A 26,106-nucleotide genomic window follows, 5' to 3' on the forward strand; every position below is an offset into this window, starting at 1 on the left:
AATTGCGTAAAAACAACCTCCTTCTGGAAATAAATTGAAGTCTGGTGGTATAGGAAGCCCAAGAACGACTATCTCTAACTCAAAGCAACATATTATATGGTTTTTTCGGTAAGACATCACACTGACAGGCACTTAACTATTCAATTATCCTGGGAAAGCACTATGTTTTCTGCACAAATGGTGACCAAGGTGAACTGTTTTCCGAAGGTTTCTTCTTTGACTTCATGACAAATTGCAAACACTTAGAGAGAGTGCAATCGCAAGTAAATGCTTATACAAATTCCAGTGTATGCGGGCTTTCCTTTTGTAATACTTCTTTTACATCATTCTAAATCCGTACTGTATATATGAAGCATGTTACCGGTAGTTAATTGTAGGTAATGTAGGTTAATTCAAAATAAGGAAGAAAATTTGTAAATTCTGTGTTGTTATGTAATGTAATGTATGCACACAGTTTATAGAAATATTGTACAGTAAGTATATAGTGTAGTATCAGTATTGTATTGTAAGTAGTATAATTTGTAACTAGTGTATGTTTCTGATTTTGTAAGTAGTGTTCTTTGTGTTGCAATAAAAAAAATAAAAAAAGAATCTAATCTTTTACAGTAATTGAAAAAAGCCTTCTGCCTGTTATCATTTATATGTGTAGAAATAAACAAAAATTTACCCCAAAGAAACTTTTATGCATTATGTCTTCCAAAATAAACAACAATTTGGCTATCAATGGTGAGCTCCGTTTGCGAGGCAACAATTCACTGCAAACCACAATATGGGAATAAATTTGGCTTTGTTACACAAAGCCACTTTAATTACAATTTGACCAAATGATAAAGTTACACACAAATTTAATCCTGCCTCGCAAAGGTGAGGGCAGGAAATCGCCACAGCCCTACATAGGGCTGCCCCAACTTTTAAGTTTAAATAATTTGTGGATGAAAAATATATTTTTCTAGAAATATTAGATGATTATTTTTATTATTATATTGAGAGAAATTATTGACGGCTACTTCATGCTTTCCGCAAAAGCTACCATTTCGTTTCCTTACCATCTTCACCACCCCCTCTCCCAAGAAACTGCCAAGTTGAGAAATGCTCAGATGTTTACAGGAATCGACCAACTGACCAAAAAGCTTGCAAGTGTGAGATTAGCCAACTGCTACAACTTGTCCATTGATGAATTACAGGTTAAAAAGGATCTCAACAAGTATCCCTCCCTTGTTGATCCTTCCTTGTCATTGACTAAGATGACTTTGATTCATCAGTTGTCATCATTAACTTGGTCGTTAGCCTTGATTCAAAAGAAGTTTAAGCCTCCCCTGCCTTGTCACCTTGAAGGTTTGTCATCTGGTTATGTAGATGACTCATCATTAATTTTTTCTTTGGAACATTCCATTTCCCTTCAAAATTTAAACATTACCTATTTTGCATGGATTGAAATAAACCTAACTGATTATAATTTAAATCCTTTTCAATTTTTGCAGCTCATCAGATGAACTGAGACATAATCATATTCATGGTACTTTACTCCATGTAAGTATGTAATCAACAATTTTTCAGTCCTCGAAAAATGTATCAGCAATTTTGATGAAACTCGCGAAATGCTGCACTCAGAAATCAGTGGCCATATTTTTTCTTAAAACCAATAAAAAGATATGATATTAATTTATAATTTAATGCATAAATTATTATTCATAAATTAAAGTTAACAGCCCATCAACCGACCGACTGAAAATTTGCATATCACTTTCCATAACCATAACAATAATACTCGTTTCATTACATTCACGAGTAAAAATGAAGATCTGGCTAAAAACAAAGATTCGCAAAAAAAAAAAATTGCGAAGAACACGAAGACCCTTGGTACCCAAAGAGAGGCTCAACTTTGCCACTAAAGAATGAAGCTTTTTATTCGAATCACAGATAAGGTATGGAGCTAATTGCTTGGTCAAGTTTTAGAAGGCTTTCCCGGGTATTGCTTAAAGTAAAATAAAACGATCTGTCACAAAACATTGGTCATCGTCTTTAAGTTTGAATAGCAGCACCTCAATCACTGAGCTATTCTTTATAGTCATTAGCAGGGCAGAGCCATAGCTTTAAAAGTCGCAGAAAAAATTCAAACACAGCGAAAACAAAGCTCGAAATTTTGAAGGGAGTATTTCGAACAGAGCGAATTTTCCGACTTGACGAAAACCTGGTTCCAGATCACGGATCGCAGAAGGGTGCCATTATGGTTAAATCAGATAATTGCAAAATACAAGTTTTGATTTTTGGTGGGAATAACTGCTGACCGTCACGTTGTCATAACTCTTCTTAAGTGAAAGAAATAGAACGGATTTTTTTTCCTTTTATCACATTGTCAGAACGTATAAGACATTGCAGGCTTGTTTTCCCATGTCCATTTATACTCATGATGGTTGACCAAACAAATAAAATGGCGTCAGTTGTGAGGAGTTGTAGGCCCTTCAAGGCAATGTTTTTTCTCCGTTAAAGATTAAAAGACATCTTTCGACGTCTAGAAAAGAAGGAAATGAAAGTGTAAAAACTCAACGGCAGAAAGAAGTGGACATCTAAGTCTTAATGTCCTCGTTTCCGGGTCGTTTGTCACGGAAGAAATTCGCAAGACTTTACCCAAACTACGAACTTGAAATGGATTTCTCAGGACTTGCATGCTGAGCTAAATGCAATAATTGCACTAGACACTTAGAAAAAGAAAATAAGAAAAAAGAAAATGTAAAAAAACAAAAACAAAAAAAAAACCGTGACGTTCTGGATTCGAACCTGGAGCAGATCGTATCACAGGAGATCGTACTAACCACTACACAACCAGTTGACTTGAATTACAAATGATCAATTTTAAGTACAAATTGTGTTTCCCACACAGAGCTATTAACAGTTAAAAGGCGTTCCAGAGTGCATTCAAGGTCAACCGAAATGAAGACCCGTGAAACATATTCTTTAACGTTTTTTTGACATATTTTCAATGTTTGTAACATATTTTTTGTCCAAATCGCGAAAATGAAACACGGTTAATACTGTTTCTTTAAAATTGCGAAATTAACTCTCATCATTGTCGTTCTTATTTACTACAGAGACGTAACCACATGTCCTCTTAGAGGGCTTTTATTGATTCTTCTGACTCTGATTAAAATGACTATCAACACCATTCACCAATTTTTCCGATTCTACGATTTTTCTGGTTCTATGATATTTCCGATTATACGATTTTTCCGATTGTCCTCTGATTATACCTATTCTTCCGATTCGTCCAATTATAAAAACTATCAATGCCATTCTCCGTTTTTTTCCGATTCTTCCAATTGTCCTCCGATTATTTTTATTCTTATGAATGCATGCACCCATGCTACAGTGAACCAAGACAATCCTGCATATTCCGTGACAATGTATACCTCGTTCTCAAAGCGTGTAGCAAAATGACACTTCTTAACAATACATACCTTGTTCCTAAAACGTGTGCAGAGAAATGACAGATAACAACAATGTATTCCTCCTTCTTACAGTCAACGTGCTTCACGCATGAACGCTCGGTGACGTATAGTTCCAATATTTACGTGAACATACTATTAATAAATTTGATTGACATGCTTTCACCACCACATAAGAAAGATAAGATCACGTTTCAAATAATGGAATCATTCAGTTGAAGTTTTTGTGCAGAATTACCACTGAAAATGGCGGAAGTTAAAGATGGAGACCAACGGCAACGCTCTTGCGTTTGTTGAGCGAACACAACCTTACCTAAGCAAAACGCCCAAAAAATTTGACACGAGATCGCGCGTTTCTGAAATAGGAGAATTGCTGCCTCAAAATTTTAAGCCCGTTCGAATGGCAATTCCAGTAAGCACTAACCAAGAATAGAAACTACATCTTCAAAAGTGCGTAGTGGAAGAAGAGGGTGGGACAGCATTTAATTTGTCAAATCAAGTGCACAATACATGTAGCTTGGAAAAGAACGATTCTTGGGAAACTCAAAGTTCCAGCAGTAAGTCCGTCTGACTTTTAATATCCCGCCATCGGAGGTATGTAAATTATATATATCATCTGTAGTAATGTCAGAAGTCTTATTTTCAATTTTAGCACAGGTTTATAAAAATGTTCAATTTGAAGTACAATAAATTGTTCAAATGAAGGTTAGAAGAATCATTTCATTAACTGAAAATGAAATCGGTGAATGAAATATTTTATGAATGTTTGAAGTTGTGCGTTCATGCGTGAAGCGCGTTGACTGTAAAGCTTGTACCTTTTTGTCAGATGCCCAGGAGGGGGGGGGGGTACACGAAGTATACCTGACAGGGGGTCCGACAAATTTTTGGGGGGGTTGAAAATTTACACGCTTGGTATTTTTGGGGGGCAAGGGATCTGTCACGTAATTTTTTTAATCTCCAAGCGAACTTTTCGTTTCGCGTTTTCGTTGCGATCAGCCGATCAGAAAAATCTTCATTTGAACTCGTTTTCAGTGACATGTGTTCCGGAAAAACTGTTAATATTAAGAAGACAATACAATGTACATTTGTAATCTTGTTTAGTATTGAAGTATTTAAGTCTTTTTTTGGGGGGGTTGGAAATTTTGACGCCAGGTATTTTTTTGGGTCTAAAATTTCATGCTTGTGTATTTTTTGTCATGTATACTTTGAGTACCCCCCCCCCCCTGGGGTCAGATGAAACAGCAAAATCATAGTTTTCAATCTGGTTTGCTTGCAGTTAGTTTTTACTCTGGTTTGCTTTGTGGTTAGCTTTCACTCTGGTTTGCTTGCGGTTAGCTTTCGCTCTGGTTTGCTTGCAGTTAGCTTTCACTCTGGTTTGCTTACAGTTAGCTTTCACTCGGGTTAAAATCGCAGAATTGCAAACTAGAATCATAGAATAGCATAGTCATAGAATCAGAAGAATAGTACAATCGGAGATTGATTTTTGCAAAACCCACAGGTATATAGGTAAAATCATAGAATCGGAAACTAGAATCATAGAATAGCATAATTGAAGAATCGGAATATTAATACAATCGGAGATTGATTTTTACAAAGCCTTTAGGTAAAATCGTAGAATCGAAAACTAAAATCGTAGAAGAGCGTAATTGTAGAATCGGAAGAATTGTAGAATCGGATATTGATTATTACAATGCCTTTAGGTAAAATCATAGAATCAGAAACTTATGTTTTTGTTTTGTTTTTTGTTTTATTTTTTTCATATTGAATGCTATTACATACACTTACACTTACTGTTACATACTTTTCCTTTCTTACAGTTTCACACATTTATTTTATTTTACTTACACATAAGTACTATATTTTGTACACACTTATTTACATATACTTACACTAACGCTACTATTACATGGAAAAAATAAATACTTCCTTACACTTACGGTAGTTACAGGAAAAAAAGATAAGAAAAATAATCACCTATTTACTAATTAAACATTTTGTTTCATTCTTACAGCATGCATTATTTTTATTTCATTAATTTAGTTGTGGAAAGTTAATTGACGAAAAAAGATATATATTTTTTTATTTTTATATATTATTAGTTTTGAGAGCAGTAAGAACAAACTAGATGGCGGCTAACATAGGAAATCAAAGGCGCTTTGTAAGCCCACTCGTGAATGAGAATACTAAATGTATTGGTGTAGAGCTATGAAATGATTCTGTCCTTTTGTGAGCGGCATGTTAGTATAGAAGTTGTTTGAAGGGAGATATGATCACGTTGGTTCCTTGTGTTTACAGCGGACGCGGGTAATCCATTCAAAAGCCTTCGTTATATAACACTAATTTCTACCATAAAGTGTAAGCTTGCTTATGCGTTGTGTAGTGGTAATGCGTTGGCCCTCCAGTCCAGCGGCCCGGGTTCGATTCTCAGCGGGGACGATTAATTTTTTTTTTTTTACGACAATCTTTTTTACAATTTTATACGACGTCTTTTAGAGAATCTATTAGAGATGCAAATCAAGTACTATACAGTATATTATTAAAAGGCAACAAAATTCGTCAGTTTGGCGAGCTTTTTTACGATAAATTATTTACGTATCATGACTATCGATTATCATACAATACGCTTGGAACTATAAAACATTCAGAGACTGCTAAAATTGGACTTTATTCATACAATTGTCCTGAAATCAACCTTTTAATACCCAACAGAGTCGCAGTCCACAGTTCGTGCCTGGAAAATCTAATAAATTCCATCAAAACACGGAATATCAGTTCAGTGCTTCGAAGATTTTCATATTTTCTCTAAGATTATTTCTTCTATTTGTCATGTGAAATTCTTAAGAGCTATAAATCGAGCCATTCGAAGAAGCTTTTATACATAAAAGCCATTAAACTTTGAACCTACGGTATCGGTCAGCGGGTAAGAACAACACAAAGAAACCTATATGCTAATTTTCAACCCAAATAATTAGTTCGCCCAAGTGGCCGAGCGGTTAGGGAGTTGGTCTTCAAAACCATAGTTGATGTTAGGAGTTGCCGGTTTAAACAAAAAACAAGGAAAATTAATTTATAATTTAATGCATAAATTATTATTCATAAATTAAAGTTAACAGCCCATAATTTAATGCATAAATTATTATTCATAAATTAAAGTTAACAGCCCATCGACCGACCGAGTGAAAATTTGAATATCACTTTCCATAACCATACTCGTTTCATTACATTCACGAGTAAAAATAGGTATTAGAAATTTCGCTGTTCTCTTCACATCCAGGCGCAAAGTGAGACGACTTAATAAAGAAGAGCTATTGTTCTTGTTCAGCGAGGAAAGCTCCCCATTTTTTGTTAAATTTTGCCAAAAGCCCATGTTTAAGTGAAAAGCGTCTTTCTACTTCCAAGCAAGTGAAAAAGTTCTTGACAAAAAGGTCATGCGAGGGGCAGTGGTGCATTGATTTTGCCCAAAAAATGTGATATCTGCTTATTAAAAGGGCGTGGTGGAAGAGGAGATCGGAAGCGTCTTCCACAAATCCCAAGCATGACTGGAGGGTGACACGTTTTGTCGAAAAACAGGAGAAGGTACCCAGCCAGTCTTTAACTTCGTTCCAAACAATTTTGACTTGAGGGCATTCCCAAAAGAAATGTAGTAGGGTTTCCATCGAACTTTCACAGAAAGAACACAGCTCGCTTGATATCAGCCCGATTTTGAAAAGGTATCTGTTTGTGGAAATTCGTTGATGGAGTAGTTTAAACTGAAAAATTTGCAGTTTGGATTTGCGAGTGCATAAAAAAGGCAGACTGTACGACTTGCTCCAATCAATCATTTCAGCACCATGTGCTTGGAAATCAAATATCCATTTACTTTGATTTCTTTGCGGCAGGGATACATTTTGCTCAATGAGTATAGTGTAGGCTAATTTGCAAAAATCCTTTGACCCCAGTAGTGATTCAGTATTTAACATTTGAAAACAATCAGAGTTGTGCTTCACGTCCAAAATTGCTGTCACAATGCTGTGGTGTTGAAGAAAGTTGGCTTTCAGAGAATATTTCTCTCTGAAAGACTCGAAACTCAATAACTTTGACGAAGTCTCATCAAGAAGATTGCTTACTTTTTAAATTCCTGCCAAATACCAACTTTTATAAAAAAAAGCGGCTTACCCTCTATACGTACAAGCAAATTGTACCGAATTGGCATGCAAGAGAGAGATGGTGGGCTGCGGTTGAAGTTGAGACGGCACCAAACCTCAATAAGTTCCTTAGTAAAGGGATCCTCAATTTCTAGAGAGGCAACATCCTTTGAATCAAGATTACCAGAGAAAAGTGCTGTTGTAACGCGGTTTCCTAAAAAGAAATCAAGAAACAGTTTCCATTTTCCTTTGTTGTTAGGGTCTACATATCTTTGAACCCACTTTGCCTTTAAGGCGTCATTAAACATGTCTAGCATTTTCAGTCCCCCTTTGGAATAGTCATTAATCATTAGTGTTCTTTTGATCTTGTCCCTTTGCCATCCCATAAAAATTTGTATAACAAACTGTTTATTTCCTTAAGATATTCACTTGGCATGGGAAGTGGAGATAAAATGCAAACTAACTGCGAAGCAAAGCAGACTCTTGATAACTATTATTTTTCCAAGAAGTGTAAGTCTTCTGAATTGCCAATTATCTATTATTTATTTATTTTTTCTTTCTTCTCTTGGAGATTTAAAGTTTCCAACTCTTCCTTGATTGTGGAAAACCAGACGCCCAGAGCGAAGACTTTGTGGAAAGACCACAATATATTTTTATTTGTTTCTATTGTTCGAGTTTGAAGGCGAAATGAGCCAATCCAAAGTGCTTCAGTTTTTTCAGAATTTACATTTAGTCCTGAGAGCTCTGCAAATGAGTCCAACAATTTTAGGGAGGTATTCAGGGAATTGTCTGAACCGTCTAAAATAAGGGTGGTGGCATCTGCTTATTGACTTAATTTACATTCGGAATCTGATATACAAATACCCTTGATCCTGTCATTGTTTTTAATTGCATTAGCTAGTATCTCTACACATAGAATAAAGAGGTATGGCGATAGAGGGCAGCGGCTTGTCGAACTCCTCTACCGAGATGAAAGAAGTCAGAGGATCAGCCGTTGTTTTGTATGCAGCTTGTGATACCGCTGTAGAATAGTTTGATCCAACTTTTAATAGAGACTCCAAAGTTGTAGTGGGAGAGTGTTTTCTCAATGAAAGTCCATTCCAGAGTATCGAAGGCTTTTTCGAAATCAACAAAAAGTAACAAACCTGGGATGTCTTGTTTCTCGGCGTAGTCGATAACGCTGTTGATCAGCCTGATATTTTCTCCAATAAATCTACCCTTGAGGAAACCTGTTTGGTCGTGGTTGATTCGATGCGGTAGAACCTTTTTCAACCTTGTCACAATTGATTTGGCAGCAATTTTGTAATCACAATTTAGCAGGGTAAGTGGTCTCCAGTTTTTCAAATACTGTCGAGGTTTGTTTTTCTTTGGTAACAGAGTTATTAATCCTCTTCTCTGCGAGATTGAAAGATAACCTTTGGAAAATGATAAGTTTAGGGCATCTATTAAAAAAGTTGACACGTCTTCCCAAAAGACTTTATAAAATTCTGCGGGTAGGCCATCAGTCCCAGGAGATTTACCTGAATCCATTGTTTTTAGGCTTTCTAATAAGCACTCTTCTGCGGATAGCATACCTTCGCAGGACAGTTTTTGGTTGTAATTTAGCTTTATCTCATTGTGCTCTGGGAAAAAAAGTATCTTCTATGGTGTTGCAGACATTTTGGTCTATTCTTGAAGAATAGAGGGACTCATAGAATTTTTTGGCTTCGTCGAGTATTTCTGTGTCTTTAGATACTCTTATGTTGCCTTCGGTTTTAAGATTTCTCATATGTGCATCGTTTATTGTTGCATCGATGTTTTCTGGGATGCCAAAAAATTTGAGATTCTCCCGCCTTGAGAAGTTCTCCATGTACATCAGTTGTTTCTTCAACTCGTAAAAGTCGTTCTCAAGTTTCTTGTTGTCGCATGGTCAATTGCTTACTGTATATCATCCTTGGCATATTCCATACCTTCCTGAAGCTCCTCAACATTCTTTTTCAGCTTCTTCTGTTGGTTATTTACGACTTTAACCTCTGAGTCCAATCTACTTATTGTCTCTTCGATATTCGCCATTCGTGAATGGACCTCATTGAGTTGAGCTTCAATAACATCAAGCTTTTCTAGCTTCTTCAAAATTGCCTCAATTTTAATGCCTAGGGCGTCCACCATGTTGATTGCTTCGAATACTTCGTCAGCCCCGGATTTCAATCTTTTTTCATCCAGGGAGTTATTAGACTCTGGAGATGATGACGAAGAAGTTATCGGTCTGACCTTTCACTTTGGAGGCATCAAAATTCTTCATTTAAGGATTTAAAACATGACCAAACAGAAGGAGCTCGGCGAAACACGTTCACTCCGCCGCCTTGCTCGTCCCAGTCTTCCATTTATCAGTTGCCACTACAAAATTGGTATCAAACAAATGTCCAGTCATTGTCAAACAAATTGTGATTATTTTCTTAACGTCACTTGTAACCATAGCAATGGTATAACCAGTTAAAAACTCCCTTAATTTTAGCTTTAAGTGCTTATAACTAAAAAACGAGTTAGGTGACCCCCATTTTGTTATTATTGAATAATGATCAGCATGGTAAGGTACAACTAATGGTAAGGTACAAATTTTCTGGAGTGGATTCATATCCACCTTAAATTTTTGAAAATTTAAGGTGGCTCTAAAACCGTTCCAGTTGTTGAAGTTGTATCTTAACATGCTGATCATTATCAGAAATTGTTGGAAACTTTTCGAAAAACAAAATCCAGCAAGTTGTGGAAAGTAAGCTAGGACATTAAGATCACATTCCTTGGCATCTGGTTAAATAAAGTGATCTTGGAAGCTGTCACACATGTGTGCAATTTCATACTGATTTTCCATTCTATTAAATGGTACTATATATATATTCATGTTGTATAAAAAACAAGATGGAATCGATTTGATGACCAAACTTGATTTTCTCACGTTGTATTAAGTTATTGCCAGTAATAAGAAGCTTGGAGTAAATCAAATTACATAAAAGCATATTTGACAGTTGCACGATTACATTTCAAATGTGCTAAACCAGAAGGAGGAGGAGAAGCCACGAGCCAAGCGGCCCACACTGCCGGAGCTTATCCCAGTTTCCGTAGCATTAAGCGGCTAGGAATATTTCTACTCCCCCCTGAATGGGATGCTAGTCCATTGCAGGGTTCCCCCCCAGCATTATGTCGCCGGTACCCATTTATACACCTGGGTGGAGAGAGGCACTATGAGAGTAAAGTGTCTTGCCCAAGAACACAACACAAGTGACCCCGGTCGGGGCTCGAACTTGGACCGCTCGATCCGGAGTCCGGCGCACTAACCATTAGACCACTGCGCCTACCATATAAACCAGGGATAGCCAAAAATGAGCAACACGTGGCAAAGAGAAGCTTTATTAGAAAACTCCTGAGTTTACGAAGTTATTTCCTGAGGGCAAAGGTCCAGAGGTCTTTAGAGTGAATTATGTAATAGATCAAAAACCAAGCAAGGTTTTCATTAGGGGTTCGAAACACTGAGAAAGAGATGAAAGCATGACGCCATAGGCGTCATGTTTTTATTGATTCGAGGTGTTTAGAAACCCTGATGAAAAACGAGGAGCGAGTTTTTGATATGGCTTCTCAAACTTGTGTGGGAATTTAGTAGAACTGTTTTAGAACAATAGTTCGTCATAAGGTGCACTCGTCAGTGGGCGATTGTTTGTTTGGTATTCTATATGGGTAAATGAAATGAACGTTTAAGGTGGCCCGCGGGTAATTCCGGGAGCAAAGGTGCTATTTTTTAAATCGAATTTTGGGAATGAAAACCGTAACCGATTTCTCTGATTTTTGGTAGTCGTAATAACAAATGTTCAAATTTTATAAAGCTTTACCTTTAAAGCCCATAATATAAACAATCGCAAGAAATAAGCACTTTATGAAAAACGTTTTTTTGAAAAAATGCGAATATTTTCAAAACATGTCGATAGTTTTTTTTCTAATTAAGGTCAATTACTTCAAGTAAACCTAGGTTTCATGTGAGCAAGTTTCAACTAAATCGGCTGGGTAGAAATTGCTGCACAGTTGACTGTTTATTTTTCGCATAAAAATATTGTAATTGGATATTTTCGCCAGCTATTGCAGCAATGCTTAATTAATGCTTCGATCACTTCTGTCATTTGAAAGCTCAATATCTCCCTTTTGTCACCGACAAAACTAAAAATATAAAACCCCGTGCAGAGCAAGAACTGCACAGTGCAGTTAATTAGAAGGTGTGTTATGAACACTGCTAGATAATGGGCGTTAACAAAACCCGGATCGGACCGGATCGGATCGGATCGGACCGGATTAACAAAACTCGGATCGGATCGGACCGGATTGACAAAACCTGGATCGGATCCAAAAAAAGTCGGATCACCGTAAATTCCCGCCAAAATCGTCACGTGATACCTAAAAGAAGATGGGAGAAAGGAAGTATGGATGTTGCTGTGTGTTGACCCTGCTGAAATGCCGAGTCCCGTTCCTAGAGTGGAGGTGATAAAAGAAAATTCACAGTGATTTCCTCATGTTTGTGTTTCACATTAAGTGTGATCCGAACTCAGAAAGGTATATACCAATTTTATTTCTTCTAGTTTTAACATAAATACAACAGCCACATTCCACACATTCTCACAGCCTTCGAAGCACTTCGATAATTTAATATTTACCTTGTTACTCATTACGACACACGGCAGAATTTCGGCACTTACGGAATAATGCCAACACGTTTTGATCTAGAATTGAAGAACTTCAAGTTGGGAAGTTGGGAAGCCTGTGACTTCCATAAGGCTTAGCGGCCCTAGCGAGAGAGAAAAAAAAGGTCGCCATTTGTAACTGTCGTAAGATTTTTGTATTTTGCATTTTACAAGCGGAATGCTCCAACACAATAAGTTCTTTCACTGAGACAACCCAGTTTGAATTACAGCATTATTGTTCATTTTCGTTATTTTTGTAACACTTCAGCGAATCGCCTGACATATACGTTTGGATTGAGACCCTTCGGTGATCCTTGTGGTCTCGATGAAATAAATAAAACAAATTCTGCGACAAAATAGGGGAGGGTATTTTGCTCAGTAAGTAAGTTTTAACCGAAAATAAGCCACCCCTATAGTTAGTCAGAACGACACTTTAAAATATGAAGTATCGTTTTGCAGACTATACATTTTTATTTTACTACTCTTTAGCTGTCCGAACTTTTTTGGATTCCTGCTGCTTGTGGGTGTATATAGATCCCCACTGTCCATCATCAAATGTGTGTTTTACATGTTTATAAATAAACTCAACACAAGAATAACTTCAAAAGCTGTGGTGTCTGCAAGAGCACTCTGCCATAACCTACTCAGTCCTATTCATATAATGAACACATAAATTGAAATTGAGACCGTTTAATTGAAGAATGTGAACGCAGTTAGGGTGTTCCTATCTTATTATATAATAGTATGGAATGGTTAAGAGTTTGTTGTCTCTTGCAGCCAAGTTACATGGGAAAATGAAGAAAAATGATGCAACACATGGCTTATCACACGACAGACGGGCTAAATGAAAGAACAACAACAAAAAGTTGCGTAAATTCACGGGAGGAGGTTGTTATGTGAGAAAGGTTGCTCGACACTACAACTAAAAGTTACTCTGTCCAGAACCATCCAAAATATATATGAGTACGAAGTGCAATAATTCCAAACCCTCGAGAAGTTAGTGTAGGAGCGACAGGTGTTCAAGCTCCAATCGCGGTTGATCTTATACATTGCTCTCTTAGATGGTATGCGTCGTACCGTATGTATTTGCCACCTTTCATAATGACCGTTGTAGCCACAACGTCTTCTGTGGTGGGGGAACCTGGCCAGGCACGCTGGCAGCCATACGATATGCCCGCTTCAGACAGCCATCGGAGGGTGTACCTGGAGTCGCCGGAGTGATGCTGCCTCCAAGGGATGTTACTGTAGCGATGAGTTGCGACCGCTTACGTACACGTCTTCCCGACCAGTGGACCAACATTCACGTCCAGGTTGCTAACGGTCGTACGGAATTGGCGCTGGAATGAACCTAAATACTCATGCAAGTGTCCCTCGCTCTGCAACTGCTATGCGGGGAACATATCTTCAGGGACTTCCAGTTTGCACATTCACACTCCACGCTGCCAGTGTTCTGTTCATGACACGTAATTAGGTCTCCCTTGCGAGAAGCTTGCTACTGAAAATGTTGGCTCCATCAGATGTCGGTGGTCCCCGCCAAACACTCTTGTTGTCTAAAAGCAGCCGTGCTTTATCAACCATTGCTTCACGTACGCCACTGAAATCGTTTCCAATCGGGGATCATCGTCCAGGAGATCCAAACTGACAACACCAGTGTCAGCAATCCGCGTCACTTTCATTTCCCTCACCTGCACTTGGAGTAGAGTGGTCGGTACAGTTTAGTAATCCACCCAAATGATTGGGCCCTCTGCAGCATGCAGCTGCTCCATGCTTGCCTGGGTGAGTTTTTGAATATATCTGGTGCGCTCTGTGGTCTGGAGAGGAAACTGCACACCTGACTCTCGCGATCCAGAAACTCCAGCAACTGCCTGAATTCTCGTTCTCAGTATCCAGTCTTCGAACGTCGTTCCGATTGGTGTGTTTTACCGGAAGTGGACTCGATATAGTAAAAATGGGACGTTCACTGCCTTTGTGATTGGAAGTCTAGCTGCCTTGCGCTGCGATATGTCTTTCTCGCCTCGCCCGACTCAGCACTTCACTTTTCCTTCCTCCCTAGCGATTCGCTTCACGTCATTATGGCGACTGGCGTCGGAGTCCAGGCTGGTACACCCACCGTCGTTTGTATGTTCCGCTCCGTCGAGGTAATGCTTTTGAGTTTTTTGAGTGGCGAAACACCGAAGGCTGCGATCTGTGATGGAGTTTTTATGGATGACCTGCCAGTTCACCATCGGTCCAGTAGAAAGCACTCCCTAGTTCGGGCATAAACCATGTACGTATTATATAGAGTTCGTGGCGAAACGGGAAAGTACGTCGGTTAAAGATTATCTCTCCGAGCGTTTTATCGTGAATATTTTTTTCTCTCAATGTTCTTTCAAAAGAGGTTTTTTCTTTTCCAGAACTTCCAAGAGCTCATCCTGTTTTCTCCTGAAAGAGAATCGATTTTCTGGAGCTGTTGGGTTAGCCTTGCCGTGGTCGGTGGGAGGTCACTTACATCCAACCTTATGACGCCACCAGACTCTGGGTTGCAGAGAACTGATTTTAGGGCCCACCGAGGTCAACTTCTGTCAGTTTCGCACTAGATGTTTGTTCTGTAGGGTACACCTTTATCGTTTGGAATTTTGTGAGGTTCAAGCTTTAGCGTACTGTCGCACGCCACGTTTGATGCACTTTCTAGTGATTCTTTTTTTCAACATTAGCTTATAACGCTATGACAATTCAGTTGAGCCTGACTTTTCTCCACCTTCTTTCCTTTTTTTGCCACATATGTATACTTTGTCTCAGATGAACATAGAGGAAAAGTTTGGTTCCCTGATTTTACATATCGTTGTAGATACAGATCTGAACCTCCCTCTCTTTTAAATGATGTCTTTACCCTGTGCTCTCCACACCCTTTAGGATGATAGAAGTTATTTAATTATCAGAGTCGATTTCTCTTTTCCTTCTCAGGGCTTTAGATTTTTTGTTAAGATATATACAATGTTTTTTTAGCGGGTTTTTAGTTTGATATTTTATCGTCGTGGGTCTGCGGGGGAAGTGTTGTGAAAAGAGGGGTTTATAGACAAGAATATTTCTTAATTATTACTGGGACTTTTTCCCCTTCCTCTCCCCCACCCTGTCTGTGCGAAGACTAATCTGTTTGTAGAATAGGGATTTTTTAGACTATAGAAGTTTATAGATTTTTTAGCAGATGCCACAGAGTGCCAGATATTTTGACCTCAGCCAGTGCCCAAGTACGGCGCAACCGAGTTTTTATGACAAGATATCATTGGCCTTCAGAGTCCGCGACTTACAGTATATAATAAATAAAAGTATTTTTTAATTTATGTTTTTTTGTTTTTTAGATTTTTTTGTTTTGAGTTATTTTTTTTTTATGATATGTTATATTGTCGAATGAGTAGCGGAAGGATATTAATGTAAGTGGTCCAGCATTTTGTAACGGATAGTTTGAGGAGGGGTTCGCATTGTAATTAGTTGGGTGATTATTTTATTTTTTTTTATTTTGAAAAAAGTTTTTCTTGTTCAGTGGGTGCTGATAGATAGTTTGGTTAGGTTTTTGATCGAATTTTTGTTCCAAATTCTAGTCTAGGAAGAGTGGAATGACGAAGGAGCTACCTTTCGTTGCCCGCTTTTATCTCTAGTAGTAGATGATTTACCTCTAGATATGACAATCAGCGAACTATTTCTTTCGTCGATTTAGGTACGGAGATTGGCGGGAATTTCGTTGACCCGCTTTTTTCGATGATCAGGTTTTGTTATCGGCCGAACGATGGTTTTGTCACGGTCGGATCCGATCAGTTTTGATAATCCGGTCCGATCCGATCCGATCCGGGTTTTGTTAACGCCCCTAGATAATGCAAATTCATTGCTGGGCATGATGATGTTGGCAAAAGTGTAGTTCCCACTTTCAATCAGCATAATTCAGCAAGCACTGAAGGCATCATCGGCTGACTGTCTGTAGCGAACGATAGTTATTTTGATTTTCTAAGCAAAGAAGAGGCATATTAGCTTATGTTGGTCCAGAAGTGATCTTGTCAGCTATTGTTAAGAATATTAAACAAGAAACCAGCAATGAAGGCTCTTCCTTATTTTGCACTTGATCATTACAAGAACAGATCTAGTATACATGTACATGTGCTTGTAAAGAACGTACCAGACTTATTTTGGATTTTCTATTTATTGTTATATTTTATTGTTTTTAATGTTTATGTGTTAGTCACAATCTTTGTATTCTCTTTGTAGATTTATCACTTGTTGAGTGCTCATGCAGTTAATACCACTATGTGCAATACAATCAAGATGCAAATTGTGACTGACATCCTTCCACAGCTAAAGTATTTTGCATGGCTCAGCACAAGGTATTTGATTTGTTACAAAACAAGTGACTTTAATTTGTTGCTGAATGCAGTTTCTTTTTGCTCTTTGGATTTAGTGCTGACACATTAAGGCTTAGCACATGTGCTTAAGGCTTCGAGAAAAAAAAATTAATTTAGAGCAAAATTCAATTGCTTTTGGTTGATTTGTAATTAGCTGGGTTGTAATGGTAATGCAAAATGGTCTTTAGCAACAACAACAGTGTTCAACAATAAATCAAAGTTCCAAAATAAAATGTCTAACAAGTCGAAGTATTAAGATGGTTTCTGCCCAAGATTTGAGCAATGCATGCGAAAATAAAGTTACCAAAGCAGGGTGTTCATTAGGCATCGGATATCGGAGAATTCTCCAGCTACTACGTAGAATTCTCCGGCTAAATTTCAAAGTCCTGTACCTATTTTTTTATTAAGATGTGGAACCTTTAAAAATCATCCTCCGGTTACTTTACACTATTATCCTCCTATTACAATTCTTAATGAAAACCCTGCCAAAGAGGTCTCATAACATGGTAACAGTTTGAGTACAGCAAACAAAAATCTGCCAAAACGTTTACACTCAAGCTGGAAATGAATTTGAAATTACCTGTATTTCAGTTAAAACAGACATAATGAAGATGAAGTGTTCAATATGACACAAGCATGGGACAAAGAAAAATTTTTAGTCCCCGACGGGAATCGAACCCATGGCCTCCCAGATACCGGTTGGGCGCTCTAACCAACTGAGCTACAAGAGACCCGTTGTAAGCGGGGCCATGTACTAGGTTGATAAGTGACACGCATCCTGCATACTGCTAGGGTCTGCAATGTCGAAATCATCAAGTTTGTAGTAAATAATAAAGATGGTAAATTTTAAGCTCGGTAATAAATAATGAAAATGAAGTATTCAACATGACACGACTAAATGGCCCAGCTCACAACGAGTCTCTCGTAGCTCAGTACCATCAATAATAAATAATAATTTTATTATTTTTTATTATTACTTTAACATGACACAAGTAAATGGCCCAGCTCACAACGAGTCTCTCGTAGCTCAGTACCATCTTTATTATTTACTACAAATGTCATAACAGTTTGTCAATTTTGACTGTTTATTAACATTATTATCTTTAGCATAAGAGAACAGACAATATAGCTAAATTTTGTGCAGTTTAACATTACTTTGTTTTTTTTTTTTACATGTGATATGACAGGTGCAACCCTTGTGCACTGTCACGGTCAGTTTTCTTGGACATTGTTCTTCATTTTGTAGTGGACTGGTCATGGCTTGGACCTGCAGGTATTGTTTTGGATTATCACAAAGTGCGAGCCAGGAAGGCATGCAATTTATTCCGGTTAGCCTACATGGCACTTTGGTTAGCCTACAGTTAGCCTTTTTATTTGGAGTAGGGATTTCAGCCTTGCATGCCTAGCATGCCTCGCTGCCTTGCCTTGGATGCTTTGCTGTCTTGCCTTGCACGCCTTGCTGCCCTGCACATTTGTAAAACTCATTGTTTTCAGATATGTGACATAAGCTCTAACTATAATGTTTATTGGTATTATTTATATCCTTTCAACCCTACATGTTTTAAACAAATGTATATTCCTAGCTAAATTATACTCTTCATACTAGACTGTTTTCATGGTACAGTGGTTTAGAAACACTAAATAAAACATGTTACTCCTACAAAAAATTAGCCCTATTTATACCCTAGCTAGGGTTTGTTTTTTATTTAATAAAGGATCATGTGTTGTTTTGTAGCAACATGTTTCTTACATTGAATTGTGCAATTATGGTTAAAAGCAACATATGATAAGTAAAATGGTAAAAGGCATGTATATGTGTTAATGTATATCCTTATGACTGTTTTGTTACTGCATCTTTGGCTGATTAACAGTTTCATTGTACACTACAGCTGATTATCTCAGCAAAACAAATGAGTTCATTCAGGATGTAAGTTCAAAAGATCACATAATGTGTGAGTTGTGTTTGCTTCTTCCCACCTTGTGTGCACCATTTTCTACATTTCTAAAGAGGGGGGGGGGGGGGGGGCCGGGCGGCCCCCCCCCCCCCCCCCCCCCCCTTACAACTGGTTAACCAGGTCCAATTTTTTGTTCTTCAAGACAATTTGGCTACAAAGTATTTTTAGTCTGTTTTGACAAGTACTTAAAGGAGAAGTTCACTCCAGAATGGCCATTAATTTGTTTTACGCCAATAAAAAGTTTATGCAAAGATATGTTATTCACCAAAATTTCAGCTTCTAACGAGCGCTTAAACCCTACGAAATCCTTTTCTGAAGTAGCCCAAAACTCGACAACTGAACGCCGCCATCTTGGAGCTGTTAATGTATGCGTGACGTCAAAGAGCTCAGCCTGAAGTTGAGTGGGAAATTTTTAATTACTTCAAACTCCTTGTTTCTTTGTAGTGGCTTTTGTTTGTCAAAATGCCTGTTTGTGCAGCTCCATTTTGCTTAAACAGAGCTCCAAGAAATACAAAAAGAGGTATTTCCGTTTTCACCGTCTTTCAATATTTAAAGAACAATTGCTCAAAAGCGGACACAAATATTTGTGTGTTCCGGCGTTAAATCGGGGTCCGATCAAGTTCATTATTGAAGTGCAATTTTCTGCAACTTTTTCAGGTTGATCTATTATTACCTATCCTTCGAGACCCTCGATTTTTCTCGTCGTCCCGCTCGACAATCTGTCTCTGGGTCTCCGAGGATGATCATGTTACCAATGTTGCAGTATTGCATACGGTACGTGCATGTTGCAATCAAGATTTGTGACAAACAGAACATAAACAACCAACAAGTCCATAAACGGCAATGTCGCCAATGTCCTTCGCGGTAATAAGCGTCCTCCTCCACTGTTCGCGTCAGTCATGACGACATGAACGCAAACATTGCTGTTTCGTTTTGTTTACAACATCCATCCTAGTTATTTTACGCCGGACGTTTCCTTGAACATTATAAAAAATTACCAAAGTAGCAGACCGTACCAGTTTGTTGTAGCAGTGCTACTGAAAAGAATATATTTACTTGTTTGCTTGACCACAAATAATCGCTGGGACCTCGATCAAACGCCCCCAGGGTTTATTTAAAAGTTAGCAGTTTTGACCCGCGTTTAATCGAGAAAATACGACAAAGTCAACAACAACAACAGAGAGTTCCTCTGGTTGATTAAAAATCCTCCCTGAAATAAAGTAAAAAAGTGAAATAGCATAATCGTAACATTGGTTGGTATTGTGTCTGCCTTTTTCTTTTTTTGTGGGTATTTTCACTCAGGAGACTGTATCTGTGATCTTCTTGGAAGCAGTCTTCCCTATAGTTTTCGGAACACACAAATATTTATGTCCGCTTTGCCAGGAATTTTTCGTTTCTGCCCATTCTTATATTCCATTCGTGAGCATTTTTTCTTTTAGATATTGAAAGACGGTGAAAGGTTTTTTGTATCTCTTGGAGCTCTGTTTGAGAAACATGAAGCTGCACAAACAAAACAAAACAAGGAGTTTTGAGTATTCAAACTTCAGGCTGAGCTCTTTGACATCATGCATACATTACTAGCTCCAAGATGGCGGCGTTCAGTTGTCGAATTTTGGGCTACTTTAGAGAAAGATTTTGTAGGGTTTTAGCGCTCGTTGGGAGCTGAAATTTTGGTGAATTACATATTTTTGTATAAACTTTTTATTGGCGCAAAGAAAATAAATGGCCATTCTGGAGTGAACTTCTCCTTTAAGTGATACACTTACAGTTTCTGCCCTGGCGATGGGCGAAACACTTACCCCTAGTCTATGGACTACTGAAATCTACTACTCTATAATAAGGAGTTTTGAAGTTTATATGGTATTTCCGTTCCCATTATTGAAAGCTAACGGAAAACAGGGTAACCAGTGTGCTGTTCAGACTTACCGGAATGCAGACATTCACTAGCCTGAATGTTAGTCAGGGTTAAATCTGAATAACCCTTAGGTTAGCTTGTTTATGGTTAGCTCATATATACTTAAAAAGTCCATTTTAGAGAAGTTGATTTAGGTAGTCCATGGACTAAGGGTCAGTGTTTTTTCCATAACGAAAAGGGTCTTGCAATACATGTATGTACTTGAAAAGTTCATTTGGGTAGTCCATTGGGTCAGGCCTGAACTGGGTCAGTGTTTTGATCATAACCTTCAATCCTTGTTTAATATGTAAAGGTAATTCTAAATATCTAAATGAACTTACAAGTGGCACACAAGTTCACTTTTGATTTTTTTCACTCCAGTGTTGCAAGTGGCTTTCTTTAACTCTTCAATCAGAAACAAGTAGAGAATGGTGGCTGTGACTAAAAGTGGGACAGGGACTTGGGGACTGGGATGTGGGATGCTTGTTTGGGACGTGGGACGTGTTTGGGGACATCGGATGTGGGGACTCAGTAAACGCAGGGACGGGGACGTGAGGATGGGGACTCGGGGATGTGGGACTCAGGGACGTAAGGATGCACAAACGAAAAGACTAATTTTTCTGCGTTGAATGTGTAAAATACAGTTTCCAGTCTTATTTTTAATAGCGTCATTCAGACTTACTTTCCTGACAGTTTCAAAATCCTTCTTCTCTAAAAGTTTTTGACTTCGTGTTTCTAATAAAAAGTAGAAAGCGCCAGTTTTAGCCTCAAACTGTTCCACTGTGTTTCACAGAGATTCCAACCCTCCCGATTTGATCGGGAGTCTCCCGATTTGATGCGTTGCCTCCCGCTCTACCGATTTATATCAGATTCTCTCGATTTATCATGAAATTCTGAAAACAAGAGAAAAATTGCTAATTTTTAGTACTTTTTGCGATCTGAGTGTAGCAAAAGAAAAGTACCAAAATGTTTGTGAAAAGAATAAAGACCTTATAGAATAACTCAGAAATGATGTCAAAATGCTGGAAATGGCACTTGAGAGAACCTAAATTTGCAAAATTTCCCGGTGGAACATGCTTCCAGACCCCCCTAGAGGCGCACACCTTCAGCGCTAAAAATACTCCCTATTTTCCTTCAAAAAGGGTTGGAATCTCTGGTTTCACAAACTTTCAAAGAAGACGACAAATTTCCTGAAATCCACGAGAATAGTGAATTTAAAAAACATGACGCCAAAATTATGCCATCAGCCTCAGTCACGTTCTGATTACGTGCTTTTCACACTGATCACATTCAGTCAGCAAAATGTATCCCGCTAAGGAAACAATTGATGAAAATGTTTCCCTAGAGGGATACATTTTATCTTACGCAAGGTCACTTGATTACTTATCAGCCAATGAAAATCGTATTTAAAGTAAAGGAAACTGCGGGTGTATAACAAATTTCAATGTTCTGTACCTTATCTTTGATTCCCAATGAAGGTATTAAAAAATAAGACCAGAAATTGTATTCTGCACATTCAACGCAAAAAACTTAGTCTGTTGGTTTGTGCGTGGCCTCCTCCCTGGGTCCCACGTCCCAGAGTTCCCGCGTCCTTATGTCCCACGTCCCAAACACGCATCCCATGTCCCAGTCCCCAAGTAAGAATGGGTTGATACTTTTCAAAACGATACAATATCAATACGATATTTGCCTTTTTTCTTGATATCTATTTTGATATTATGACTTCATTTCCGCCCAGACGTCATTTGTATGCCACATGATTTGTCTGAGAATTCAAAGGACAGTCCTGTCATTATAAATGTTAGCCACACATGTTGTTTTTTGGTCTTTTCGTTTCCCTGTTGCATCAGCAATTAACATCATCAATGTGTGAACCTTAGTGTGGACATCAAGTCAAGGCAACTGAAGAAAAATTCAAATATTGACAAGAACAACAATTATTTGTTTGAGCCAAATTGCATTTTTAAACTTCAGGTGCTGACCAGAAGACTGCTGGCTCAGGTCACGTGTGCAGTATCGAAAACGTATCGAAAGTGAGATATTTTTTAAAGGTATCAATACTTTTCAAAATTTTCAAAATATCGATGTATCGAATATTTGGTATCCAATATCAGCCCATCCTCATCCCCATGTCCCTGTCCCGCTTTTATTCACAGCCAGGAATGGTGAATAAATTTAAAGATACCAAATGGACAAGTATTACCATTAGATTGAAGAGTGCTAAATGAGCAAAGGTTGAAAGATGAATACAGAGCTTCTTATCATCATCTACACAAACAAAGTCAGTTGTTGTGTTGTGGGAAAAGTGTGTGTTTTACCAAAGGAGTACATTTGCATGTCAAAGGCATTCATTGTTTTAAAAGAAATGATGTGGGTTCTGGTTTGCATAGGGACAAAATTAATGACAAGAGATTGAAGGATTTGGATATTTTCCATTTAAAACGGATCTTGCCAGTCATTGTCTCAACAAATTGTGTTTTAATCGTATCTCTTTAACTAAACTTTTACCTCTCAACAATGTTTTGAACAGACACAAAAGTTTACAATCGTGTTACGGTTGCAAATATAAGCGTAAGGAACTCCCGGGAAGGAACACAAGCAGTGTTTGGTGGAGACCCAGGCAAGATTTCCTCACAGCCCCCTACATTTATTATGCATACAGTTCTTTGTTTATTTAATAATACAAATAAAAGAACGACTTTTTGAGTAAGTTACTGGGTAAACTATTGACTGTTAGTTGCTTTTGCAATGTACCTTTCTTCGGTTTAGTTGTCGAAGTGAATAGCCTTTCAGCAGACCACAGAATGACCAAACAATCGCTTTGCGTCTTCGCAATGTTGAAATAGGCCGCCATATTGAATTTGTAAATTTGAGCCCAGGCCTCTCGCAGATGTCGTCTTTCTACATGCAAAACATAGGGCGCTTTCCATTCGACCAAAAATTCTGGTTTGAGTTTCCGAAAAATTCCAGTGGCAAATGGAACAGCATTTTCCAACTTTTCCGGTTGACTGCACGGAAGGCAAAACAAAATTTGCATATGATCAGGTTGTGCGTCTAATATGGAAATTTCTACGGTGCATTAAATTAATGCTTTGTGGCCGGTTTCCTGCACATATAGTTCAATATTTTTGCAAATAAAAAGCATTCCGAGCACTGAAAATAAACGCCATGAATGACATCGTGGCCACAAATACAGGGACCTTTAAAAAGGCACACTACAAGCAACGAAAACGTCGCCAACCCAAAAAGTTTAAGGAGCAAAACAATGGCGTAGCCTACACGCGCGTTTTAAATATTTGTACATTTCTTTGCTGCCGCCTGCAAAACATCAACGAAAAACAACCAAGTTCACCTGAATTTTTGTTTGGAGTTTCAAGAATGCTTCCTTAACACATGTAACTGCTTTCAGCTGTACAAATCGCTAAATTTTCTGCCGAAGGAACATGAGCTGAGTGTAAAATGGTAGCTTTTTCCAAAATTTTCGGAAAAGAGGACAACCTCGCAAGGTAGACCCAAATTTTCGAAAACAATTTCCGGGAACTTTCAGTTCCATTTGACTTTGCTTCTGGAATTTCCGGGGTTTTTGGTTGAATGGTTCGCATTTCGGAAAGTCAACACTTTCCGGATTTTTTGGAAACTTTTCCAGGAAATTTCTGTACCATTCATTCTTGTTCAGAAATTTCCGGAATTTTTGGTCAAATGGAAAGCGCCCATACTCTTATACTCTTTCTCTCATTTAGATATAATAGCAATTACTGGGTCAGTGTGACCTTGAGAATTAGTTTTTGTAAGTGGGTGCTCCCATTAGGAGAGGACTGGTTACTTCATAATGATTTGTGTATAAAATAAATGCCACTAACTCAGAATGCAAAGCATTGTTATTGCAGCTTAATATTTCATTAAATATTGCAGTGTAGTTTTCTGTCTGATAAGAGATAATTTCAACTTTCCTGTGTTCAAAGCCTGAACAGATAACAAAATGCACACAAAGTTGTTTGCAGAAAATGAGAAAATATGCCCACAGAATAAAGGAAAAAGCATTTCTAAGCATCTTAAATCAAAATTTTCTCAGGGGAGTATGCCCACAGAGCCCCTACCAGCTTGGACCATATGGGCCCAAGTTACACGCCATCCGGCTGTGTATATTGGTGTTACGCCTGTAACTACCACAGCAACGGCTGTACAAAATTCTTTTGAGAACCCTGATTTATTCTCACGAGAACAGTTCTAATTGAAACTACACTAGAAAACAGATCTCAAGTTACCGTTCACAAATAAACATAAAAATATCTCATAACATTTGCTTGGAGCAGAAACAAATGGATTTTAATGCACATTTTTCTTGGTCAGAACTGTTACAACAAAGATTTTGTTTCGTTCACAACAGAAATCAGTTGATTTAATTAAAAAAACAAACTAATTTAATTATCAAATTGTCACGAAATGGCACGTTGTTATTCTGTTCCGCTATTGATCTTCATTCATTTGATTTTAACTCCAACACATACCGACTACTATCTCCCAATCTGAAAACTATTTTTTTGTATTTATGAATTATCGGTAATATCTGTGTTATAATTGGTTTTATTATTTAAAGCAAAACAACTTCCATCGATGTTGCTCTGTTTGCCAAAGAAACAAACCAAACCAATGTTGGGATAAATAAATAAAAAATAAAAATAAAAAATGCATCAAGTTACGTATGTTGCAACACAAGTGTTGCATTACATAAGTTAAGGAGAAAAGCAAAAGTATCCTGTTTGCTGTTTCAACATCGAAGAAATTTTTCTGTTTTTTAGCCGGCAAAGATGTAGACTCTTGCTACTTAATTAAATTAGACTAAGTAGAAAACAAAAGAATCATGTTACATAAGTTTGCACGAAAACTAAACATATCACGTCTGCTGCTTAAAAAACGAAAGTTAACATACATGTAATACACAACGGTTCAAATGATTTAAAAAAACTCTTAATTGTGTCAACTGATTGCCCGCTTGTGTGTCTTTTCAATAAGGGAAATATTTCTCCCTGATGAAGGTTGTCGCGTGATGTAGTTGTCATGTTTGGTCTTTCAACATGTTACAAATACATAATGTACACATGAAACAGCATTAAAAGCTGTTATCAGGCTGTCAATTGATTGGCTATATTGCATTCGGCACTGACCTTTGGGTCTCTGAGTTTCTTTTGTCAACCTTAAGATCATTTTTTACAGAACACATGCTGCATCAAAGCCTTCTTCCATACAAGGACTGCCTAAACCCGTTCTCAATTGTCTAAAGTTGCCTACACAGCTAGTTTGCTTGGAACGCAATGAATTTTACACAGGCAAAATAAAACAAAGGCTTCTAGACAGAAAAACTGAGCATTTCAAAGTCCTCGCTAAAAGTGATGATTTATAAGCTATTGCTGATCATGTCAAAACTAGTGGTCACAACACAAAGTTGGATTATTTTAACATTAAAGCATCTGGCAAATCTGACCCCTGTTATTACAATATTAATAGCAGAGCTCCTACGCAAACAAACGAAGCCCCATAGATGATGAAAAGGTGTAAACCCAGCGTGGCAAAATTTGAAGTGCAGTGTTCAATGTGTAGGCTGAATGAAGCATGAGTAAAA

At 37.9% G+C, this 26,106-nt stretch overlaps 1 protein-coding gene across 3 annotated transcripts in view; it reads left to right on the forward strand.

Annotated features, from left to right (window-relative positions):
• The window catches only part of LOC144637237 (tRNA (32-2'-O)-methyltransferase regulator THADA-like), a 169,248-nt gene that overhangs the window by 139,625 nt on the left and 3,517 nt on the right, over positions 1-26,106 (forward strand). For 2 of the 3 annotated variants that reach the window (XM_078496363.1, XM_078496364.1), the window contains exons 37-39: positions 1,482-1,530; positions 16,504-16,619; positions 17,825-17,910. In XM_078496363.1, coding sequence (XP_078352489.1) covers positions 1,482-1,530; positions 16,504-16,619; positions 17,825-17,910 — 251 coding nt within the window. The remainder of the gene's footprint in view (positions 1-1,481; positions 1,531-16,503; positions 16,620-17,824; positions 17,911-26,106) is intronic. The other variant, XM_078496365.1, reaches the window with a different exon arrangement.

This window comes from Oculina patagonica, chromosome 13 (genome assembly GCF_052425735.1).
Source record: "Oculina patagonica isolate OP01 chromosome 13, crgOcupat, whole genome shotgun sequence".
Lineage (NCBI taxonomy): Eukaryota > Metazoa > Cnidaria > Anthozoa > Scleractinia > Oculinidae > Oculina > Oculina patagonica.